The following is a 26318-nucleotide window of genomic DNA, read 5'->3' as shown; positions in this document are numbered from 1 at the left end:
CATCATTAACTCAAAGTGCTACAGTAGCTACTTTGAAATATCATCTGGCACCGGTGACTTTTAACCCTTTGTACTCCATTGTCTTCATTACCAATGAGTCTTCAATAATTGCATCTTTTAAACCCCCCAGCCACAAATTTAATGACTAATCCTGCGTGTCTGGGTTCGCCTTTACCTGTGCACATACATTTCTAATCATTCATCAATGCTTGCTTGTTATGAAGCAGCTCGGAAAATTTGGCCCTTCTGCTGGATCACGGTAAACAAATGAGCATTCAATTTGTCTTTGCTGAACCAAATGTGAACATGATAAGCACAGTGGAGCTCATGGAAGTGCTGTTGTTGTGATTATCTATCCTCTGAGTTCTGATGAACTCTTTGTCGGCAGAGGAAGCCCGTAGGGACCCCTTCTCTGTCTCTTCTCGTGTGGGCTCACCATTCTTGGGCTTCTCAGGAAACAATAAATATTGGTGACAATAAGTAGTGGGCAGCATGCCTGAGTGATTATTTAAAGATTGGATTCTCTTCACAGGAAGGTATTTGCTTTATCAGAATCTATTTAAACTTAGATGAAAATTTTTACGAATATACAATTATATTGATAGCATTCTAGAATTTTAGGTATTGGGAAATATTTAAGCCATAAAGTGTTTGGATTAATAGATAATAGGTAGATAGATAGAGATAGAGAGACAGATAGATAGATAGATAGATAGATAGATAGATAGATAGATAGATAGAGATGATTGATGGATAAATAGATTTATACATATATGCATACACACATACATAGATACAAGGATAAAATATATAAATAAATAAATAAACACAAAGCACTTGCTTGATTAAAACACAAACACTTACAAGTTTTTAAATCATGTATTTATTTTCCTGTAACTATCTGGGTGGAATAAGACTCTTCCACATATCACCTTAGACAAAAAAATATATATATCCTTTCAGCACTGAAAGAAATATGCATTAGAAGTAAAATACCAGCTGGGGTTTATATTAGCACAACACATATTAGGATCTAACTGAAAAGTAATGTCACATTACCACTATCTCTGCTAAGAAGTTAAATTATCAGCAAAATCAATAAACAAAGAAGCAGCTAACTACTTAATAAAATTGGGCAGTATGTTGATAAACCATTTCTGCTTTATAAAAACAATCATTCTTTATTTCTTTAATCTCTCCAGTATAAAAAATCATAAGCATTAAAAGAGATAGAATTTTTTTCCTCTCACAGTGCTGAAAATAAAACTGCTGGCCTCACATACCTTAGACAAATTCCCTAGCCACTGAGTCACACCTACAGCATGGAACAAAAGAAAGGAAACACAATGACTCCCATGCACTATGACATTGAGAAATACTTCCTGGCCTAGTCAATTGACCCATGAAATTATGCTTCTACTTCAGAAAGAGTGGTGTCATGAAGACCCCTCTGGTTTTAGTAGCTAGGAAAGTATACTTTTTCCTTTGATTTAAAGTGAAAAGACCCAGATTTAAAATAAAAAACAAAACAACACTAACACTGTGGCTCTGCTCTCCTGTCCCAAAGAAATACCATGTGCATATATAATCAGAAAAAAATCTAGCTTTAAGATTCTGGAGCGTTTGAAAGCTAAAATGTATAACTTTTTCTCCCTAGGCTTTTGAAGATATATACATTGATCAGCGAAAGACGATCAAGACCATGCTTGAATATGCTGACAAAGTCTTCACTTACATATTCATCCTGGAGATGCTTCTCAAATGGGTGGCCTATGGCTATCAAACATATTTTACCAATGCCTGGTGTTGGCTTGACTTCTTAATAGTTGATGTAGGTATCTTCCATATCATTCCTTTTGTTGGAGGGAGTTTGTCTCCTTTGTATCTTAATTCTAAAATGATGACACTCTAGCCACTGTGTTCTAATGACAAGATAGATTGCTCAGCCCTAAACTCTCTCATCAAATGATAGCATGGGACTTGGAAGTTCTAGATTAATTTAGTAACTGATTAAATTAGGGGAGCTGGCACACACCTTTAATCTCAGCACTAAGGAGATAAAAGCAGACAGATATCCAAATTGAAGGCCAGCTTGATCTACAGAGCAAGTTCCAGGACAGCCAGGGCTACATAGAGAAACCTGTTGTGAAAATCAAAATAAATAAATACATAAATACTTAAAAATAAAGGAGATAAGATCTAGTAGAAAAATAAATTTAAAATATATTTATAATATATAAGGTTAGTGATGGAAAAGGACATTTAAAGAGTACAATATTTATTCTGCCATGTTATGAACCAGACAGACTCCAATATGGCTCTCCACCCATTCTTTCACTGGTTTTGTGCCCCAATAGGAAAGAAAGTCTATAAACAGAAGGGAGAGTGGGCACTACTGTAATTTTATAAATCTCTGTTATCTACTGGAAGATTTTATGCAGAGGTTTCTAACTCCATTCCAATAAGGTTACAGAGAATAGAGAAAGACATGCCTACTTTATGTCAGGGAGGAAATATACCTTGATATACCAAATGTCCTTATAGAGAATTTTAGTTATTAATAATCAATACTTCATTCACTTAAAACAAGTAACAAGGCCACAACGTGAGGTCAAGATGAGGTGAGTGAATTGAAGGAGGCCTCAAAGGAACAATCAGTTTTACAATACTGAAAGGAAATTAATCATTAGAAATCAGCTCATGTTTTCATAACTCACAGTTGGGATGGGTGGTTTGCAGATTCTTAACTTTTAATATTCATCCATGTCCTTTTTATGTTGTATTGTTTTTGAAGTTTTTCATACAGTATATTTTGATTATAATATTTCTTCTCCCCCAAGTCCTCCTAGATCCTCCCATCCTCCCGACCCTCACAAATTCATTTTATTTAAAAAAAATGAAAAAAGAAAAAAAAGAAGAAAACAAAAGTAAAAACAAAAACCACCACACCATAACAAAATAAGCACACAAACAAATAGCAACAACCCTGAGTCCATCTTGTCTTGATCAGCTACTTCTGATCCTAAGGACCATCCTCGAGTGTGGGTGATATGTACCCAGTTTCACTACACTGAAGAAAAATTATTTTCTCTCCCAGGAGGTATCTGTTGCAGATAGTTTCTTCATTAGGTGTGGGGCTTTCTGCTCTTGTCCCCTCCTCCTTGCTGGGATTCAGGCTGGTTTAAATTTTCTTCTGGTCCTGTGCATGCTGTCACTGTCTCTGTGAATTCAAGTGTGTCTCACTCTGTTGTGTTTGGAAGACACTATTTCCTTGGAGTCCTTCACCACCTCTGGCTCTTAAAAGTCTTTCAACATCCTCTTCCTCATAGCTCCCTGAGCCTTAAGAGGAGGGGTCTAATGAGCACATCCCACTGAGCGCTGAGTACTCCAAAGCCTCTCACTCAACAATTGTCCAGTTGGGGATCTCTGGGTTAATTACCACCTGCTGCAAGAAGCTTCTCTGATGAGGGCTGAGTCATGCACGGATCTTAAGATACAGTAATATGTCATTGGGAGTCATTTTATTGCTATGTTCATTGAGTAGAATAACAGAACAGCTATATATTTTTAAAAAACTGTCTGTTATATATAAATCAAATTAAAGCTGTTTCTTTTATTCATTGTTGTTATTTGTATTGCACAGGTTTCATTGGTCAGTTTAACAGCAAACGCCCTGGGTTACTCTGAACTCGGGGCCATCAAATCCCTCAGGACACTAAGAGCTCTGAGACCTCTAAGAGCATTATCACGATTTGAAGGGATGAGGGTAAGAAAAGGAGAACTCTGGAGCATCATATATTGCCAAAGCTAGACTGAATTCAGTTTAACTAACAAGAAATAAATGCATGCAAAAGGAATGGCAAGTCTCTGCGAAATTGCTACTTTGTCATTTTCTCTGCTGCATATTTACTTCTTGGTGATATGCAAGAGAAAATAGGCCTCTCTGAAAATGATTCAGTATCATTTATCTGCATTGCTAATGAAAAGGACCTTCTTTCATAATTGATCTTGGGAGTTTCCTTACAATCCCGAATAGAAAGGGAGAGAAAGGCAGATACTCTACTAAAGATCTAAATGGAGCTATATAACAATTGCCTAAAGATAATTTTGTGTCGTTCTCCTTTGTGATGACCCATCTGTACCTAAGGGATCTTAGTGAAAGTCATGTGAATCACAGTGTGTATGAGTACAAAGGCGGAAAAAATGAAAAGTTGTCGAATGTTTTGTCTTTAGAATGCCAACATTTTCATTATTTGTATATAATCAAGGGCAGATATTTACTGGCTGAATTACTCCTAATACCACCTCAGTTGTAACTGAATTAATCTTAATACATAAGTAAGGTATTAATTAAATATATATCCCCACACATCTTATGACAATAAAGTTAAAGAAAAAGAAGCAGAATATGTATTTTTTTATTCATTACTATAGATGACTCACTGGTGAACCTTAACTTAGATTGTGTTTCTCAGTTACACAAAATTTTATATTGCTCTTTTGAGCAAAACATTAAACCCTTCTCCATAATTCATCCCAGGTTAGAATTTTACATTTATTGGCTTATTGTTATTATGATTATTTTCCAGCATAAAACATTCATTTATATAAGATATATGCTGTCAAATTTGATTTTTTTTTCTTTTTAAGACCCAAAATTTATGTTCCCTAAGCAAAGTAGATGAAATATGTAAGCGAAAGAGAAAGCCTTGTCCTGTTACTCCCTTAGGGTCACTTATGCTTATAAAGCAAGTGGTACCGCAGGACCCTCCGCCAGCATGTAGATGGCTTGTGTACTGTGCTCCCTTATAAATAGAAATCTATTATAAATTTTATTATACTATACTTTAAGAAACTTAACACTCAGCCAGGTGGCGGTGGCTCATGCCTTTAATTCCAGCACTTGTGAGGCAGAGCCAGGCGGATCTCTGTGAGCTCTAGACCAGCCTGGTCTACAGGGTGAGATCCAGGATAGGCACCAAAACAACACAGAGAAATCCTGTATTGAAAAATGAAAAAAAAGAAACAACATTCATTTTTAATTTCCCTAACACATATGGAAACTTCTCTTCACTAGACACAATCAAGCACAAAGAAGCTTTGATTTCATATTCACATTTATATTAAAAAATTATCATAAACTTTCCCCAGATTATGCAGAATTTAATTTTTTTTCTGTGAAAAGAGCACTGTCATTCCAGAACAGCAATTTCAGTTGCCAAGGAAAACATTGTTTTCATACATTTTATATAAAAAATATGTTGGCTGAATTAAAATCCATAATTTAAAAGGCTCCCCAATTCAGAATAATGCTAATTATATGTGGTTGTTAGAAAACATTTCAAGCTGGGCAGTGGTGACACACACCTTTAATGCCAGCACTCAGGAGGTAGAAACAGGTAGATCTATGTGAGTTCAAGGCCAGCCTAGTCTACAGAGCGAGTTCCAGGACAGGCTCCAAAGCTACAGAGAAACCCTGTCTTGAAAAATCAAAAATAATAAAACATTTCAAGTTTGACCTTTTAGAAGATTATTAAATCTGTAGTCAGTCAGGCGGTGTGGCACATGCCTTTAATCTCAGCACTCAGGAGGCAGAGCCAGGTGGATGTCTGTGAGTTCGAGACCAGCCTGGTCTACAGAGCAAGATCCAGGACAGGCACCAAAACTACTTGGAGAAACACTGTCTCAGAAAAGCAAAAAATAAAAAATAAATCTGTAGTCATTTATTTTTATATATAACATTTACTTCCCATAACAAGTGGGTTTGTTTTCTATTTTTTCGTGTTTAGAGGAGTTACTTTATTTTTATTTATTAATAATGCTTTAAAAATAAAAACAGAGTCATAGAAACAAATACTCTGTGTAGATGCTAAGAAGCTGATGTCTGCCTCTGATTTCTTGGCGCAAAAGTGAGATCAGGAACACCATACACCAATGACAACTCCTCAGCACCAGTTTGGCATTGTAAAGTCAAAAATAACCTAATTATTGATTCTACTGTTGTATTTCCAGTATATGAATTCCTCTATTTCATAAAAACGTAACTGTGGATGATAGCGAGATTGGATGTGATGATGATTGTAACTGGGAAGTGAGATTAGACTATCTTCAGAAACTCTCATTTTATTCTCCCTGGCAGCATAGATTCCCAATAGCTGGGTCACAGCGTGAACCAGGCACTCATTTTGCTTTGGGTTTTCTGTCACTCTTTCAAAGCATGTGCTTTTATGCAACACTACTGAATAAAGCATGCTGCAGAATGCTTGAGAAGGAGTTAGATAGTAAAAAATGAGTTATCATCACGTTGCCCTTTGTGTTTTGCATGTTTTATGCACATTTTTGGCTGACAGCTTTTGAACACTTATTGTATTTCAAATTTCCAGTCCAAATTTTTCAACTTGTGAAATTGAACTGAATGAACCAATGTCGTGAATAGCTAGGGTCAAATAAAACTTGTATTTAAATTGGTATTTTTAGTTTCCTAATCTGGGAAATTGTAAATATCTTTTCAAAGGAACTCAAGTCTTAATTGCTAGGAAAACAGACAGTGAGCATCATATACAAAAGAAAAAAAAAGTAACACCAAATGTTCTGTCATATCAGATTTCTAACTAATAATAAACTATATATTTCTATTTTATATAGGATAATCTTGCTCCAACTTGGATGGGGTGGAGCGGTGGTTCCTCCCCTCAGCCCTTTATTATGGGTACTGTATTACCCCTTTTGCTACCTTTAATCCTTGCACTGTGACTTATGTGTAGTGGGATGAGGGAGGGAATGGGAAGGGTATGATCGCACCACAGTAGGGACAATACAGCATATACTTCCTAATCCACTATCTTCAGTGAGCTTCAGTTTCTTTGGGGGAAAAATACATATCTATATATCTGTGAACTTACCTTCTGTGGATTATAACCCCAGTAGTGCATATCTCTATTAAGTTTCACTAAATATGATTCAGCTGCTGTATAGTTCATTGTCCATTTATGGGGATATTACTTGATTGGTGAGGGTGGGGGACCCTGGCATAGGATGATTATGAAAACGTTCTAACTTGTCAAGCTGATGATAGTGACTGAGGCATCTCTCTCTCTTGCTTTTGGATACACTGCTCTGGTCCCTCCAAGGGCCAGCTACATTCCATCAGTTGATTATTAACGTGTGTGAGCAGAGACTAGGGTGCAACATACCAGGTATCATAGGGTCTTTATTGTGATCATTCTCATTCTTACTGCATAAAAATACGTTACTTGCAAAAGGTAGCAAGGCAAGATACCTGTAAAAGAGTGGAATATGCAAAAAATGTGTTTTAAATTAGAAAACCAAGGAATGTGAAAAATCAACTTCATTGAACTATATAAAATAGAGAATTCATGCAGGAATAAAAAAATCATGAGCAGTAAGGTATTAATGCAAAAACCAACCTCTTGTAAGCCACCCCAATTACTTCCCCACATCTTAGATGATATCACAGTGTACCCCAAAATAAAAACAAAGCTACGTTTTTATTACCTCCCAAAATTTAGGAGATTTATATAAGAAAGATAATTTTTATTATTTAGAAGAAGAAAAATAGCATTTTGTTTGGATAATTGATACATTTACCTATCAGAAATATTCAAATTAATAAAGTTTCATAACACTGATTTAGGTGTTAGTTTTTTTGACGACTTTTTACTTTTCATATTCAGTATTCATGATTTCTGCTTTCCTATTTTTACATTATTATTCATATAATTTTTCTATATATCTTAGAAAAACTATAAAACCCATGATTACCATTAACTTGAAAAAAATCAAAATGTCTTCACTTGGAGGATACTTTTGAATGCACTGAAATTTCTAGCATCAAGTAACATATTTGTCTATTCCTCATTTTTCATTGATTTAATCAGACATGTGGACCCTGAACAAGAAATAGACTCTAAGAACTGATTGTGCTACAATAGAGAAATTCTATTGGGAGATGATTTTTTTTTAATTGTTAGAAGAAGCAATCTCTACGATCAACCCATTAAGCATGCTTCTTTCTTAAACATCTTCTTTTATGTACCTCGTAACCTCAATTTGTTCTTTCCAATTTATTTAGACCAACCCTTCCCAGTACATCCCCACATGGGAGCCAATTACTGACTCTCCCTAGAGACTGAGAAGAATTAATACATCTCCCTCTCTGCAGAACCAAGGGATGGTTGGGACTCTTGGGAAAAACAATCCTTTTGTGATCTTTTGCTCTGTACTTTAATGAAATCACAACTTTAAGTGCATTTTGAATGGCAATCCTCTGATGCTATGCCAATTGTTTTTCCGAGACAAAGTTCCTTGTGAAATAATATTTCTCACTGGGCCAAATCTGTGGCAAATTTGTACATCTTCTTCTCAACTACATTCCTACACAATATTTCAAATCATCACAAGTCCATTAATGGGCATTAATTTTAATTCAGAACCAGTTCCTGTTTCAAAGAATATCTTTCACATTTATTATGTTATGCAAACATTTTTCTTATTTAAATCTTGCTTATTTTTCTCATATAATCAAGAAATAAAAGCTAAAAATTAAGCTGTGTTCAAAACATGCTACAATAAATTCTACTTCATTTGTTCCTTCAGCCAGTTATTTTTCTTTTCCTATTTTGAAAGCTCTCTGTCACACTCGAGACAAGCAAAGCCTTAATAATTTGTAAATGTACCTTACATTTTCAAAAAGATATTAGTATCTGTCTGTGGAGATGGTTCGGTGATTCACTCCCTGGCCAGTGAAGCATGAGGGCTGGAATTTGGATCCCCAGAAGCCATGTAAATGCCAGATGGGAATAGCAACTCACCTGTAATTCCAGAATTAGGAAAATGGGAATAGATTTCAGAGCATGCTAGCTAGCCAGACCAGCCCTGTCAGAAAGCTTTGAGTTCAATTGACTCAATGAATAAGATGGAAAACAGTCAAGGAATTCCCCCACTCCTACATCTAGTTCACGCCTCACACGTGTGCTCACACCTGTGCATGCACACCTACACACATATGCTGTCACATGCAAACACACATATATGCATTAGACATACACACATCAAAGTATCATAATCTACCAAAGATATAGTAATATCACTTTCACACAGAGCAGTCATAAGTGGTGGAAATTCTTGAAAAAATAAGCAGGGTGAACAAATTCTGGTTCACTTTCTGAACCGCACTTGTTTTAATTTCTTTATTCTCATTTTCCAAATGAAACCCCAATACTAAATTGTCTTTGTAGTTTCCTCAGTACTACAGTTATGATTCTTGAATTCAAAGGAGAAAACTCTCATCTTGTTAAGGAGGCTGAACTTTTGAGTGGAGTTAGACTCAATAAAAGTCGTGTTTATTTTGAGCTGAAGTCCTAAGAAGGGAGGTCATTTCAAGGGGAAATACTGGGAAGGGAGTGGTAAAGAAAGAGAGTATCGAGCCTCAGGCAAACACATTAGTACACAGTTATCATCACAGAGGGGCTTGAAGTGTATGTAGCCAGTTAGGGAACCTAGAAGAGGAACTGTATCAGTGTAGTGAAATCCTTCAGCAGCCAAGACTGGCACCTGAGCACAGTCCCCAGAACCCAGAACACACCCCATATGGTGGAGGGAAAGAACCAACTCCGGTGAGTATTCCCCTGACCTCCACACAAGTGCTATAGCACAGACACAGACAAAGACACATAGACACACAGACAGACAGACAGATGTGGTTTTTAAATGTTTCAAGGAAAGCAGATACACAGACAGACTATGGAGTGATGTAAATGTCAAAGAGAGGGAAACGTTTTCTAATGGCTAGAGAACTATTAATAAATTTTAAAATGGGACTTGGGGTAGATCAATTCCTTCTATCCACACTGAAAGAAGGGGAAAGAAAAATCTGACAATAATGTCATTCTAAACTAACAGAGGGCAGAGCCAAGAAGGAGATCAGGAAGGTGGGCAAATGGCCACGCTGGAAAGGTTTGAGAATGCAGTATGAGAGCCACAGACTGGTGTGGCGATGGTCAGTGCCATGGGGTCAAAGGCAGAAGGTCACACATTAGTACGGACACTGAAGTTGCAGCAGACACAGCACTTCAGTGTGGACTGAGACAAACTCAGAGAAACAATGACTCAATTTCAGTGTTCACATTTCAAATTCAAAAAGATCCAACGTTATGAGTACACTTAATACATAAACTATTTTTAGAATCATTTTTCAATAAATAATTTAAAAATTAAATTGAAGATAACTTTAAAAAATAATCTATAAAGAAAGGTTTATGTGTTAACTCTTTCAGGCGGGCTATAGGGGAGATAATTGCTATGTACAGTTTCTCCACCTGAGCCTATCTTCTGCTTCTGCCTGGGCAGCTCAATAGAATTAACCTTTTCATGTTCATTCCCATCTTTGTCATTACTGGTTTCATTATTTCCTTTGGCCCACATAACACACTATTTTGAGGCCTCTGATGGTTATTGTTTTTTACAGAGTGCAGTCAGGGCTCAGAAGTACAAGGAATTGGCTCTTACCCTACTATCAGACAATCAAAAAACGTGTTTTCTGAAATTAAACTCTAATCAAAAGCAAATGGACGATATTCTGAAGTACCAAATTAACAAGAGCAGCAGGTGTTGCCACATGATTGGAATCAATCTCAGTCCTTCTTGCTCAAGTCTGAGACACATCTGCCCCTGAAGAGCATCATAGGGCCGGCCTTTATCTCCTCTCTTAGCTACTCACGTGCAACTCCAGGGAGAGCTGTGGAGAAGGAAGCTGGGGCTACAGTGTGTCAAATATTTTTAATCTGTAGTCCTTGGTTAAGAATGAGTGGGAGGTAAATACCTTTTCATAAAAAGGGGAGATAAGAATTTAGCTTTACAGAATTCCATCAGAATTGAGAAGTATGTATGCCATCCCTCCTTTTCTTACTTTTCTAAGAAACTGATGTAAAATAAGTTTATCGGATTAAAACTCAGTAAATCAAACACTGACATGACTGGAGCTTGAAATAAACGATGTGATGATCTACTGAAATACATAATGCTAAATTGTCTTGCTTCTTATGCAAAAACTATTATTAGTTATAGCAATGCATGGATAATTAAGGCCAAAAATATATTAGGTGTTGAAAATATTTTTATATTTATACATCTGAATTTTAATTTATTTCTGAAGTGTATTGGTCAAATCAATTCATGCCCAAATGTTTTAGTTCTGTCCTTCGACATATTTTTTTTATTTTTTTGTAGTGAACTAATCTTCTGCCCAGAAGTTCCTACCTCTCTTTTTTTTTCTAACAAACTCCACATCTGATATCATCCAGTAGCAAATTCCTCTGATTTGGCTTTTTCTTTAGCTCTTCTTTTATATTAAATTTCTTCTTTTTCCCCATTTCTTTGCATATTGCCTATATTTATTTTCCTAAGCATAACATTTAAGAAAGAATGGATTTTATTTTGAGATTGTTTTGCTTTGCTCTTACATAAGTAGGATAAGTAGTCTTGGTAGAAAAAAATGAAGATTAAAAATTCCTAGGGGAATGTCTTTCCACTTGTAATCAATAAGAATTCTGACTTTTCTTTCTCTCCGTTTGTGTATTAGGTGGTTGTGAATGCCCTGTTAGGAGCAATTCCATCCATCATGAATGTCCTTCTGGTTTGTCTTATATTCTGGCTAATTTTCAGCATCATGGGCGTAAATTTGTTTGCTGGCAAATTCTACCACTGTATTAACACCACAACTGGTGACATGTTTGAGATCACCGAAGTGAATAATCATTCTGATTGCCTAAAACTAATAGAAAGAAATGAAACTGCCCGGTGGAAAAATGTGAAAGTAAACTTTGATAATGTAGGATTTGGGTATCTCTCTTTGCTTCAAGTTGTAAGTGAACACTATTTTCTCTGAAAATTTTATTGCTCGGAATAATAACCAAGTGATTATTACAGCTATTATTTAGTTAAGAAAAAAGTTTATAATATTTTTTTCAGCATTATTTGTTAGTACAAGTTTGTGAGTCCAGAAGAGTAGGAACGTTCACATGAGAAGACATAGTCAACAGACGTCAGGCATTTCAGTTTTTTCCAAAGGTCTTATTTTTTTCTCGTGTTTCCTCAAATTTCTGTACTTATGAAAAAAATTTGCTATTAACTAAATAAAATCATTGGTATTTTTTTCTACTGAAATTGAAAAGCTTGTTCTACAGATGAAATGCCTTTCCTCAGTATGTGGCATGCACACACACACACACACACACACACACACACACACACGGTTAGCAAACACTCCTGGATAGTAACGTATATGTAGGAATTTACTGATACTTAGCAATGCCAGTCTGGACTGGAAGTTTGAGAATGATGCTTGGGTGTGAAGATTATCTTTTCCTAGTGAAATGAAAATAACAGAGTGTGAGTGTGTAGAATCCAAAGGCAGACAACTCTAGTTTCATATCATACGAGTTTTCATTACCATTACTGAGTTGCTTTACCCTAAACATCCTATTAGTTCCCTAAAAATAGTTTATATTTTTTTTAATTTCAAAAGATTGTGGTTCTTTAAACATACTCATCCAGTGATACTTCTAACTGAAACAAAACAATGAATTTTTAAAAGGACAGGTTACTTCTAAAAAAAAAATATTGCTGTACTTTCTGCTTTTAAGCAGAAAGCTTAAAAAAAAAGTGTTTGTCCTTCTGAGTCTGGGTTACCTAGTCAGGATGATATTTTCTAGTTCCATCCATTTGCCTACAAATTTCATGATGTCATTGTTTTTCTCTGCTGAGCAGTATTCCATTGTGTATATGTACCACATTTTCTTAATTCGTTCTTCAGTTGAGGGGCATCTAGATTGAAAAAAACACTATTTATTTTCTTCCCCATTGCTTCTTTAGGGTATTCAGATCAGAAATGTACTTGTTTGCTAGGATAACATTTCTGTTACTCAACCAGGGACCAAACAAGCCTGTACTGTTCCCAACAGTTTTCATAGAAGTCCTTACTACGATCCTTTGATAAATTTGTCTCTTTTTGTTTTCTTGGAATATCTCTTTCTCCTATACCTGTAGCCTACTCTGAATGTTCACAGCTCAATACAATGATTTTGGAAGTGAAGCAAGAATGGCTTCCTAAATATTACACTGAAATCACCATATTTCCCTTCCATTCACTCTAACCCTGTGCTGTTCCACCCATAAGCATATCTAAAACATATCACTCCTTCATAAAACCAAGGAAAGAAAAGTTGGGAATTTTAAATGAGCCTTCGAAATGTTAAGTGTTCTGAAAAGAAGAAGAGACTTCCTGAACACAGCTCTTCAACACTTTCTGCTTGAAGTCTTTTCCACTAAACCACACAGAATTACCTCTCGCCTCTGTGTTGATTAGTAATTCCATTGAAATGGTTCCTCAAATCACTTTTTTTTGGTTCCTGTATGAGGTGTATGATAGACAAGTTTTATAATTGACCTAAGTCACTGACACATTCCCCATCTCTCTGCTTGATATGAAAAGTATTTCTGTTTTCTGGCTAAGATGCATTTCTCCTATAACACTTTCACTTCATCCACCATTCCACAAGAGTTAATGATTTAAAAACAAAGATGCATCAAAAAGTCATGCTAGGCTTCCTCATTGACTAAGGAGAATATATATATATATATATATATATATATATATATATATATATATATATATTATATATATATGCATTTCAGGTCCTCTGGGCTCAAAATCAATGTTCTGAGACACATAGCAAATGAGTGTAAGACGTTAGAGTAGGGATCCCTCTTCAATGTGAAAATGACAAGTGTCTGTCCTACTCTTTCACACTTCTATTATTTATATTAACTCATTCTTTTCAAGGATCACACAACATAAAGTGAATATAGGGCTGCTTCTGAAATTTTCTTAAAAAGATGGTTGCAACTTTTTATGTAAACCTGTATGATACATAGAGTAGTGTTACAGTAAAGAAAAATCTTAAATGTTGTCAATTGATCACCTGGAGGACAGATTTCTGCAGGATATTCTCAGGTTTAACTTGTCATTGCTGTATATATTTCCAATTCTCCTTATATTTCTAGAACTTTCTACCAAGTTATAATAGCATGTTGAGTTTGAGAATTACTTTAGAGCTGGTTATAAAATAGAAAGATATGTATGATGGTCATTTTGTTTGCTTTCTGTCTTCATTAAAAACCCATGTAAAATTTGTTTTGAAATTGCTTTAAAATAATTCTTTAAACATGTACAGTAAGAATACTTACTAAGTTATCAATTCTGAATTTTAACCCAAAGTAAGACATGGATGTCCTTTCTAATAGGCCACGTTTAAGGGATGGATGGATATCATGTATGCAGCAGTTGACTCCAGAAATGTAAGTATTCTTTATATCCTACGTCTTCTGGAAATATTGACCAGGCTCCTAAATTAGCTCAATAATTAGCCAAGTGAACTGACTCTATTTTAGCTAAAAATATTGGGGAAAAAAGTTTGCACCCAAGGACAGCAAGTGCTGATCAGAGAGATCATATTGAGTTCAACCAAAAACTGATGTGAAAGAAGAGGAAAAACAAACTCAACTCATTCATTTAATAACTATCAGATCTTCTCTTAATATTTATATTTGATGTAAAGGAACAAATAGAAAAAGCATATTACTGTCATCAATAGCTGAAATGTGTAGGCAGCCTCCATATTGGGGGGCCTGAAAAGCTAAAGATGCTGGCAGAGATCTCTTTGATGTTTCAGTATTTTTCAAATCCATTCTTTATATGAACAGCATCCGTGAATTTACTGGAGCCTGTAACAATGCTCTTACCACTTCCGCTTTATTTGGTTACACACGTTTTCTATCTTCCAGATGCACAAAATCTCAGGCTTCCTCTAAGACTGATTTCTAAAACTGTAAAATTTAGTGTTTTCTTCCTCTCTGTTATTTCTTCCCTTGTTCTTGTTTTGTTTTTCCTTGGTAGCCCAGACCTCTAGCTCAAGATAGATTAAGATAACTTTGAAGTCCTCCTGATCCCCCTATGTACTTCTTAATCACCTCTGGATTTATGTCAGTTCACTTTGTTGCACAGACTTTGCTATATGTGTTTAGTTGATTTTAAATCTGTTGTTTTAAAAGGAGATGAATGCATTAGGAACCTATGTATAGTAAATCTTAACTTCTTTGTTGTGCAGTAACAGGTCTGTCTTTGTCTATTTTTATAACCACAAGTTTGAGAGTCAATTATCAATTGAGAACTTTATAAAATGGACCGCATGTCTATTCAATCTGAAAATTTTAATGACTGTGTTAACAGTAGGGCAAGATGCCAGCATCCAGTTGAATAGTTCAGTTCTTTTATTTGCTATGCAAGTTCATACACAAATGAATCAGTATTCTAAAAGTATTCTCTATATATTTATAAGAGCTCTTTTTTCACTAAGAATTTTCTTTGATTGTTCTGAAGACAAGGTGTCACATTGAAGCCCAGACTTGTCTCTTACTCACGGCAAGTCTCCAGCCTCATCCTCCCAAGTGCTAGAATTGTGCAGACGTGAGACACCACATGCAGCTCACTAATATTTTCAAATTACTGGAATTCAGTTAACTTAAAACTTACCAAATTTAAAGCACACTGTTCATATAACAAAATGTTAGTCATATTTAAAATTATATAAATAGTTTTAGAATGTCATGTAACATTACTTTTTTCCACAAAAACGTTTTAGTACCTAATTTCAGGGTTTTTTTTTTCTTTAGAGGCAGTTGATATGGGTATAAAAATCCGCTGAATTATTACTAAGAATATAATCTGCTACTCTTGTGAAAAAGCACCAATGTGCTCCCCACATCTAAACCTGATCTAGCAGTTAACAAAAATGCTCTCCTCCGGCAGGTGGAACTTCAGCCTAAGTATGAGGAAAGCCTGTACATGTATCTCTACTTTGTCATCTTCATCATCTTTGGGTCCTTCTTTACCCTGAACCTATTTATTGGTGTCATCATAGACAATTTCAACCAGCAAAAGAAGAAGATAAGTATTTTTAAAGTATTTTCTAATCATTGAAGTAGAGGGATTGTCTACAATGTGAATTTGAATCAAGAGGAGATCTTGCATTCAGAAACAAAATAGCTTATGACTTTTTCCATATGTTTTATCTTTAACAACTCACTCCCCCTAAACAATGTATTTGCAGCTAGAGGATTTTCCTCAATTGCTACCCATCATAATTTTTAAGACAGGATCCCTCATTGAACCTGTAGATCATCAGTTCAACTAACTGGCTGTCCAATGAGATCAATGGATTCACCTACATCTGCATTCCCAGAACTGTGATTATGAGCACATGTTGCCATGCCCACTTTAACACGGGTGTTGGGATCTGAGCTTAGATACTCATTCCTATGTGTAAAGCATTTATCACTTGGGCCATCTCTGAAATAATTTTTTTAAAAGTACAGTTATTTATTCATGAGAGTAGGGTGCACAGGCCACAGGTAAGTGTATGATAGTCAGTGGACAACTTGCAGAAGCTGGTCCCCTCCTTGTGGGCCCCAAGGTTTGAACCCAGATGGTTAGTCTTGGCAGAAAATTCCTGTATGCACTGAGCCATTGCCCCAGCCCTGAAATACTTTCTAATATACAATTTTAAATATTCTTTTGGACAAAGTTTTCCCAGTTTGTTGAAAATATTCATATGCATTTATCATAACTTGGTTAATTTTGTTGCTTCTAATCTTTAATGACTTAAGTCAATTTTTCCCATAAAATATTTGAGTGTTTTAATCTTTTCTTACAATAAATTTCAGAGTAAAGTGTTTCACCTCCTTGGAGTCATACAGCCAGTCCACTGAATAAAATGTATGACCATGACCTTGTTCCAGCTCTCTCACTGACATCAAACACTCTCTTCAGTTTTTAATATTTGGTATTTATTAGAGGGAAACAAAATTAACTTTCATTTTTGTGGATTTTATGGCTAATAGATTTGAATGCTTCACAGTCAATCTTGTGTCTTTATGTCCCACTACTCCATAGCCTTTGTTCAGTATATTTACTTGTCGATATTGAGGATTTATATACTACACAGCATTGTTGTCCTCAATACTGATAGCATCCTATTCCTAACAGTATCCTCTGCTCCATTTGCACCTATCAGCTGGTGTTCAATCCTCTGGGCTCTGTTCTATCCCACACCTGCTGTTCTTCTGATGTGTACTCTTCTCTGAGACCCTCCAGGTTTCTTTCAGTCCCTTCCCTAGAATTCTTGACAGAATTAAAGAGACTGTATAACCAACTCTAATATATATAGTTGTACTTTAAGTGTATATTATGTGTGTTGGGGGAGTGTGTTCAATTCTTTCTACATCTGAACAGAAAAAAAATCACTGTATTGCATTCAGAAAGGCAATGTATTTAATGTAAGGAACTAAACATTTAGTGTCCCCATGAGCCAAGTTTTACTACTCATGTATTTGGTCTTGAGTAATCATTTAAGAGTTATTTTATTTTTCTCGATATAATAATAATGGCCATTTTGAATTATCTTAAGAATTAAATATGATTGCAACCACTATAACATACTTTTAATATTTCAAATTTAAAAAATCACAGGAATAATCATGTTAATTTCTTCAAATTTCTTGTCATAGTATTGAAAAATATGGAGGAGAATGGACACAATTTTAACCAGTTTTGATTTTTCTTTTCTATACTTTGGAGGTCAAGACATCTTTATGACTGAAGAACAGAAGAAATACTATAATGCAATGAAGAAATTAGGATCAAAAAAGCCACAAAAGCCTATCCCTCGACCAGGAGTAAGAAATAGCCAATGAAAATCATATAAAACAACATCCTTAAATGAGTTTTGTTACACAAGGGAAATCAACTATCATTTTTCAGCACCAAAAATAAATCTTGTACTTCTTGAGTATCATTAATTCATGTCTTTTTTATAGTTTTTTTAAACACCAAAAAGAAAAAAAATAATATATATATATATATATATATATATATATATATATATACAAATTTGTCTTCAAATGACTTAAAATTATACAACTAGAATCCCAACTACATAGCCAAATGATACAGGGTGTGTGATCTGCACAATAGTTGTGTCTTTACCATAAGCTGCTGTGCAATGTCACAGAATGCATAAACATTGGGTGGGGCTAACATGCATTAGGCTTTCTGAGATTAAGAGGTAGATAAAGCATTTAATGGCATACCATCTCCAGTTGTAGTTGATGTTTAATTATTAGAAATATGGAGCATTTTGGAGGAGGTGAGAATTCCAGTATCTAATATATTTATATATGGTTTAAAAGTCACCAATTACTGATGTTGGAATTATCACAATTTGTGATAATAAATACCCATTCTCGTATTTCTAGGATGAATTCTACAAACTATTAAAAAAGGAACTTGTACTATCATAGTGGTTTTCATGGCAGTAATCTTTAAGCTTAAAATATTTCCCAGGATGAATCAGAGACCAGAATCTTAGTGATCACTCCTGTTATGTTAGCCAAGCATCACTTTCTTAATGAGAAAACTTTCCCCATTGAGACTTAGCACTACGCATACAAATGAGTCAAGTATGTGCATTAAAATTTATGGTAGTAAAATATCCTTAGGTTCATTCAATTGTCCGAAGGAATAAACATGCAATGGTCTGCAGAATCTAACAGCAGCTGACTGGGGTCAAAGCCCAGATTATAGCAAAGTTCATGTGTTCGCTTTGTTGTAGCACAACAAGGAATGCCTTTCTAGTCTGATTACCCCTGTGGAGACCTCTATCATTGTGTGTCTGACAATATCAGCAAGAGCCACTTGCAGGGAACAAATTTAATGTTGCCAAGATGGGATGTAAATGTATGATACTTCAGATATGTCCTTGAAGTCACAAGGTCCCTTTGATAATTCTCTAGGAAGAAAGCAAATATAATATTAATATTTACTACATTTTTTAAATGGTCACGTGGTCTAATTGATCATTGGAAAGTGCTGCAGTGAGCGCAGCCAATTTTTGGTAGCACCAGATCAAACGGGTTTCCTACATTCCTGTCACCTTGAGGTGTTGAAATTCAGTTTGTGCTTCTGTACAGAGAGTACAGGGAGAAACCCTTCAGCAAGGGATTGATGTTCTCAGGAATATACATGGTTAAAAAAAAATTAAATAACTAGATGTAAAAATCTACTACAAGGCATCTCTTATAAATATTTGTGCCGATAGGTAGGTACTACGTACAATACTAGAAGGTAGGTTAATATAGGAAGCACTCAGCGTACATGCTGTGTCTACCAGGAACCTCTGCCGTGGCTGAAAGTGGCTTTGTTTCTCTGCAGAACAAGTTTCAGGGAATGGTGTTTGACTTTGTCACCAGACAAGTGTTCGACATCAGCATCATGATCCTCATCTGTCTCAACATGGTCACCATGATGGTGGAAACGGATGACCAGAGTGACCATGTGACTAGCATTTTGTCACGCATCAACCTGGTGTTCATCGTGCTGTTCACCGGCGAGTGTGTGCTGAAGCTCATCTCCCTCCGCCACTACTATTTCACCATTGGATGGAATATTTTTGATTTTGTGGTGGTCATTCTCTCCATTGTAGGTAAGATGTGAAAATACTGTCAAATTCAGCCTGGTAAAGGAACAACAAATAGAGAATGGAGGTCACCTCACTATTCAAAGTGAATGTGTGGCTGTGTTTTATCAGGGTGTATTTATTTTTCTTCTAAAGTTAGGCTCTATATCAATATTTTATTCCATTTTATCTATTTGATACACTAAGTGTTTATTTGTCAATTAGCAAAAACTCCTTCATTGAGGTAGATTTCATTATATGGATCTGTACTGTGAACCAAAAGAAAAAGGGCTTTCAAGAGGTTGAGACTGAATAATCTGTGCACTATCTAGATCAGCAGTTTTTAACCTATGGCTCATGACCCTTTCACAGGAGTCACAGAAGACCTTCAGAAAACCCAGCTATTTATGTTACAATTCATAACAGTAGCAAAATCACAGTTACAAAGTGGCAACAAAAATAATTTTATGGTAAGAGGTCACTGCAACATGAGGAACTGTGTCAAAGGGCTGCAACATTACGAAGAAGGTTGAGAATCACTGGTCTGATGGTCAGGAAAGATTGGGTTAGAGATGTAGCTGTGGGGTCAACATCGTACAGAGTGGAACATGGTTACAAGATAATAAGAAAGGGAAATAAAAGAGAAGAGGGATTAAAAACCAAGCGTTAACAAAGACAAACAGTAGTTTATTATGGTTGTCATGTGGAAATTTTCAATATTTCTAAAAGGAAACTGACAGCACAGGACATCTCTTAGTCATATCTTTCAAACTGTGTAATGTATAAGGGCCTCGCGAAGGGAGTTCATCCCACTGAATGACAAATGATGCTTCACAGATATGAAGAAGTCTCTGTATAGGCCCCAAAGACTCATTCCTAATTAAGACAAAGTCAACACACCATTTCAACCATGTTGAACCATGTAAGGTTCTCTGTTGGTAGGATTTTTGTGTTAGTTCCCACTGTAAAGAGCCTTACATCTTAAATCCAACTTATATGTTTTATGCAGTCTTTAGTTCCAACACACATCAGTGGTTATAAACATGTAACTAGGATATGAAGAAAAAGAAAGACAGAGAGGCACAAAGATGGAGACAGAGACAGACAGACAGAGAAGGCTAACTTAAGAGAATGAATGAGGCCTTTGTACTTAAAGGCATTTGGGGTTTTGTTTGTTTGGTTGGGGTTTTTTTGGTGTGTGAGTGTGTGTGTGTATGTGTGTGTGTGTGTGTGTGTGTGTGTGTGTGTGTGTGTCAGGAGGGGCTGAGAAATGTCCCACCATGTAAAGCACTTGCTGTGCAAGCTTAAGAACTGGAGTTCAGGGGTTGAGGATTTAGCTCAGTGGTAGAGCGCTTGCCTGGCAAGCGCAAGGCCCTGGGTTCGGTCCTCAGCTCTGAAAAAAAAAAAAAAGAACTGGAGTTCAGATCCCTAGCAACCATGTAAATTCTGGTCAAGCATGTTGGCTCACCTAGAACTTCAACACTGAGAGGACTCTTGAATGCCCCCAAATTACATAGCTTCCTATTCTATCCATAACAGGGAGTTCTGTGTTAAATTAAGAGACCCTGACTCAATAAACAAAGTATAAAGCAATCAAGGAGACTCCCAATGTCAGCCCCAGGCATACGTGCACACACACACACACACACACACACACTCACACACACACATACCACATAAACATACATGTGCCAAAAACAAAATCACAGGGAGAAAGAAGCTCTAAAAATTAAAGAATTGAGATGCTACATGAGATCAAATGAACACTAGCCTTGGAGCATTTTATAAGTGTACAAGCACATGGATAAACAATTCTGTAAGAGTATTACATTAAAACTCAAGGAAGCATCAGGTTTACAGGAAGATGAAAATAGCATTAAACACTCCAATATTTTGGATTGATGAGGTGTAGAAAAGAAATTTAGCTTCAACAAATTTAGAGAAAATCATCATATCTATATAAATTAGTACTTATATCGTTGGCTGTTGATATTGAAGCAAACTTGAACATTTATTTCTGATGAGATTTTAAGTTAACAATAGCATATCAACACCCCTGAAAACACAGTACTTTGATTCTTATATTTTAATTTATTGCTGAGTTAAAATTAAGGTCGATTTATGCTAAACATTTTATAATTCTATATATTTTTCCATATCTATGAATTCAGTATCTACTAATTCAAAGACCAAAAGTATGTTTAAGAACCCTGCACCTCTACTGACCATACATAGACATTTCATTACTGTTATTTCCTGTGACATGAACTGCAGCAATTCACATCATGATGTTTATGTTGTTAAATACGATAAACATTTTGAAGGTAATTTAAAACCTCCAGAAGGGTATATATCGGTTATATGCAAATGTGATACGCTAAGATATGAGAATTTTGATGTTCTAGGGAGGGGAGGTGCATCCTGGGACAAATCTGTTGCAGATACTGGAAGATGATTGTATTATATATGTACCATACTTAAGATGACACAATTGAATCTCAATGCTCTGAACTTGACTTTGGAACTTTAATAAATCAAATATTTTAATGGTGATTTCTTCACTGATATTCTAATTATTTATTCTAATTATTTTTCTATAGGAATGTTTCTGGCTGAGCTGATAGAGAAGTACTTTGTGTCCCCTACCCTGTTCCGAGTCATCCGCCTGGCCAGGATTGGCCGAATCCTACGCTTGATCAAAGGCGCCAAGGGGATCCGCACGCTGCTCTTTGCTCTGATGATGTCCCTTCCTGCGCTGTTCAACATCGGCCTCCTGCTTTTCCTGGTCATGTTCATCTATGCCATCTTTGGGATGTCCAACTTTGCCTACGTTAAGAGGGAAGTTGGGATTGATGATATGTTCAACTTTGAGACTTTCGGCAACAGCATGATCTGCCTGTTTCAAATCACCACCTCGGCAGGCTGGGACGGACTGCTGGCTCCCATCCTCAATAGCAAGCCCCCTGACTGTGATCCTAATAAAGTTAACCCTGGGAGCTCGGTGAAGGGGGATTGTGGGAACCCGTCTGTGGGGATTTTCTTTTTTGTCAGCTACATCATCATATCCTTCCTGGTTGTGGTGAACATGTACATCGCGGTCATCCTGGAGAACTTCAGCGTCGCCACGGAGGAAAGCGCAGAGCCCCTGAGTGAGGACGACTTTGAGATGTTCTATGAGGTCTGGGAGAAGTTCGACCCTGATGCCACTCAGTTCATGGAATTTGAAAAATTGTCTCAGTTTGCAGCTGCTCTTGAACCCCCTCTCAATTTGCCGCAACCAAACAAACTTCAGCTCATTGCCATGGATCTGCCCATGGTGAGTGGAGACCGCATCCACTGCCTGGACATCTTATTTGCTTTTACGAAGCGGGTTTTGGGTGAGAGCGGAGAGATGGACGCCCTTCGAGTCCAGATGGAAGAGCGGTTCATGGCTTCCAACCCCTCCAAAGTCTCTTATCAGCCAATCACTACTACTTTAAAACGGAAACAAGAGGAGGTGTCAGCTGTTATCATTCAGCGTGCTTACAGGCGCCACCTTTTGAAGCGAACAGTCAAACAAGCTTCGTTCACATACAATAAGAACAAACTCAAAGGTGGGGCTAATCTTCTTGTAAAAGAAGACATGATCATTGACAGGATAAATGAAAACTCTATTACAGAGAAAACTGACCTGACAATGTCCACCGCAGTTTGTCCACCCTCCTACGATCGGGTGACCAAGCCAATCGTGGAAAAACACGAGCAGGAAGGAAAAGATGAAAAGGCCAAAGGAAAATGAACAAAAACCAACAAAAGTAATGAATGTGGTGACAAATTGTTTACAGCCTGTGAAGGTGATGTCAAAAGGACTCCTTTAGGAGGTCAATGCCAAACTGACTGTTTTTACACAAATTCACTTAAGGTCAGTGCCTAATAAGACAGTGACCCCCCCTTGTCGGCAAACTCTGTGACTCTGTGGAAAGGGGAGACAATCTTGGCAAGAGGTTACTGTTCTCACTACCAGCTGATACTGCTGAAGACGAGAGACAAACAGCTAAGCAGACTGCAGGGACCCGTCTAAAGGGACGGAGCGCGATAACCTGGGGGTTAATGTGAAGCACTGTAGTGTAGTAACTGTGTCCACCATTTGCATTTCAACTGCCACACTGGTCACGTTTTTTACAAACTCTGTTAGTGGATTCATCTTTTTTTTAATCCATATGTTGTTTGTTACATGTGACTATTTTTGTAAACAGGGTCTCTGCTGGGAAACAGACAAAAGGAACTCTCTTCCAGGTGTGTCACCTGGGGGTACTGACATACACATGGCCCTCCTGTCTGCACAAAGATGTGGTTTTGCATGAGGGCATGCTGCACCATAGATCATGCATGAGAAAAAGTCACAAGGAAAGCAGAGACAGTTCTTCAACAGTTCTATGTCATCTGTGTTTCCAGGGGGGCAGGGTCGGCACTGAGGTGATCATCAGATAGATAATAGGCTTTGTTCATCTGGTTTTGTCAAGTCTAGCCCTTAGTCAAGGAGATAGTTGGGGATAGGTCATTAAGTCTTAGTGGGTGCAAACATCATTCAAACGTCTGGAATCCCATTATGTTTCTGTTCACTGTCTCTTAAAAGTCTCTAAATACTGAATATGACTCCTTATCCCCAACCCTAGAGGAGTGAATTGACCAAAAGAACCCTTTATAAATTTCCGCTTAATCCTGCACTTTGTTTGACCATCTTCAGCTCTCAGCGAGGTTGACACTGTATGTGTTAATGAAATGCTATTTTTTATGTAAATAGTCATTTTACTCTGTGGTGCACGTTTGAGCAAACAAATAATGACCTAAGCACAGTATTTATTGCATCAAATATGTACCACAAGAAACGTAGAGTGCAAGCTTTCCACAGGTAATATACTGTACTCTGTACCATTATAGATAGTGTGGATGCTGTCAATGCATGTTGATATTACCATGTTGCGGTATCTAGTTTCTCCCACCAAGCAGATTCTCATTCATGAGAAATCATAGGTCAGTGGCTAAGTCAAGGAAACTGTTCAGCAGATTTCATTTCTGTAAATCATTAAGCAATAGTTTGTAGCACTTCAACAATGTTTGGATTATTTTTAAATTTTAAGTGGGTAACATCCAGTGTATAGCCAGACTGTACATACATGTTTGAAAAAACAACACTGCTTAACCTGTTAAAACATGTTTAGAATTTTATAAGCCAATATAAATACTGTACAAAGTCACTTTATTTTATTTTTCAGCATTATGTACATATGAAGAGGAAATTATCTTCAAGTTGATTTCACAATCACTTTTCTTACTTTCTATCCATAGCAGTTTTTCATGGAAGATATTTGCTAAGAAATGAAAACATGACTGGGTAGTGGTAGATCCTCCGCTTTTTTATTACATTTCTTTTATTTTACAATTTTAAGGGGCAAAATACACTCATAACTCCACATCCAAATTATGATTTGCAATTGGAAAAGGGTATTAACATTTGATTTATAGTTATCGTAGTGTTATGCTAACTGCTGACCACAATGCTTACTTCCCAATATTGTCCTTAATTTCCTAATTTCTGTTGAATTATTTTTCTTTGCTTTGGAAACACATTTCTCTAGATTGTTCTAAATATAAGTGTGGGCATCATAATTTCTTTTCCTCAAAAACAGAGAGTATTACACTTACATAGTCAATTACATTGACATATTTTGGGTTTCTTACAGAAGCAGACCATAGGCACCTCTTTTCTTAAAAATATTTAGATGAACCATATTCATGAACTGCATGTTGGAAAATGCTACTATTACCCAAAATGATGCTAATCACAATTAAAAATGTGCAAAACTAATAAAAATTAATTTTTTTATTTTATTGTTTGCCTGGTTATTTTTTGTTAGCAGAATTTTATAACAATATGGAGATGTTTTTATCTACTTATGGTGGGGAGAGCTGCACACACACAAACACACACACACACACACACACACACACACACACACACACTTGCTGTATGGAACAGAAAACTTGGAGTAAAAATGGGACTTCCTAGAATGGCCCCCTCAGCAGCTAGAAGCAGCAAAATGTGATCTCTGTGAGAACAAAGAGCCAGGGCTAACAGATAAACTGGTATTCATGGGGGTAAAGTTATGCAAACCAATGCAATGGGGCCAGCCACTTGAGATACAAAAGGAAGCCCTTAAAGCATCATTGAGAAACTCAAAGTTGCTATGAGTGGGCTACTATGCTCCTCCAGAAGTTCCCTGCACCCACTCTGAGTTTCCCCCTAGAAAGATAGCATCTGTATCACATGTATATGTTCCCCTGTCCCTTAGCTTCCAGTTTGCTGGCCAGTGGGAAACCAGTGTTGGACTTGAATATGAAAAGTGCAAGATAGTAACATTTATCCATCTGTTCCTTCCTTGCAGGCCTTACCCACTGAAGGTCAGAGTGCCCCCTCTCTTACAACTAGAGCAACTTGCTGTTGAACCAAATAACCCTTCTTTGCTTGCTTCCCTGGTTCTGGAGGTGCTTCCTTATTCCTTACAACTTTCCCCGAAATTTATTGTCACCCTTGTAAATGATTTCTAAAAAACAAACAAACAAACTCTCTATACCTCATTTTAACATGCCGTGTGTCCCCTGCCAGGCTGACAAAATGATTAAATATCTCCCTAAAGTCAACAAGAAGCAATGACTTGCCTTAGGTTGGCTTGGAGACTTTATGTAACT

At 36.5% G+C, this 26318-nt stretch overlaps 1 protein-coding gene across 10 annotated transcripts in view; it reads left to right on the top strand.

Annotated features, from left to right (window-relative positions):
• The window catches only part of LOC131909187 (sodium channel protein type 1 subunit alpha), an 87051-nt gene extending 61671 nt beyond the window's left edge, over positions 1–25380 (top strand). For 8 of the 10 annotated variants that reach the window (XM_059260598.1, XM_059260594.1, XM_059260596.1 and 5 more), the window contains exons 19-26: positions 1658–1831; positions 3644–3766; positions 11600–11881; positions 14323–14376; positions 15887–16024; positions 17707–17811; positions 19346–19616; positions 22190–25380. In XM_059260598.1, the coding sequence (XP_059116581.1) occupies positions 1658–1831; positions 3644–3766; positions 11600–11881; positions 14323–14376; positions 15887–16024; positions 17707–17811; positions 19346–19616; positions 22190–23367 (2325 nt within the window). In that variant the 3' untranslated portion in view covers positions 23368–25380. The remainder of the gene's footprint in view (positions 1–1657; positions 1832–3643; positions 3767–11599; positions 11882–14322; positions 14377–15886; positions 16025–17706; positions 17812–19345; positions 19617–22189) is intronic. The other 2 variants (XM_059260597.1, XM_059260600.1) reach the window with 2 other exon arrangements.
• The last annotated feature ends 938 nt before the right edge of the window (positions 25381–26318 follow it).

This window comes from Peromyscus eremicus, chromosome 4 (assembly GCF_949786415.1).
Source record: "Peromyscus eremicus chromosome 4, PerEre_H2_v1, whole genome shotgun sequence".
NCBI lineage: Eukaryota > Metazoa > Chordata > Mammalia > Rodentia > Cricetidae > Peromyscus > Peromyscus eremicus.
The sequence above is the reverse complement of the archived record's forward strand: the minus strand, read 5'-3'. Positions and strand labels throughout refer to the sequence as shown.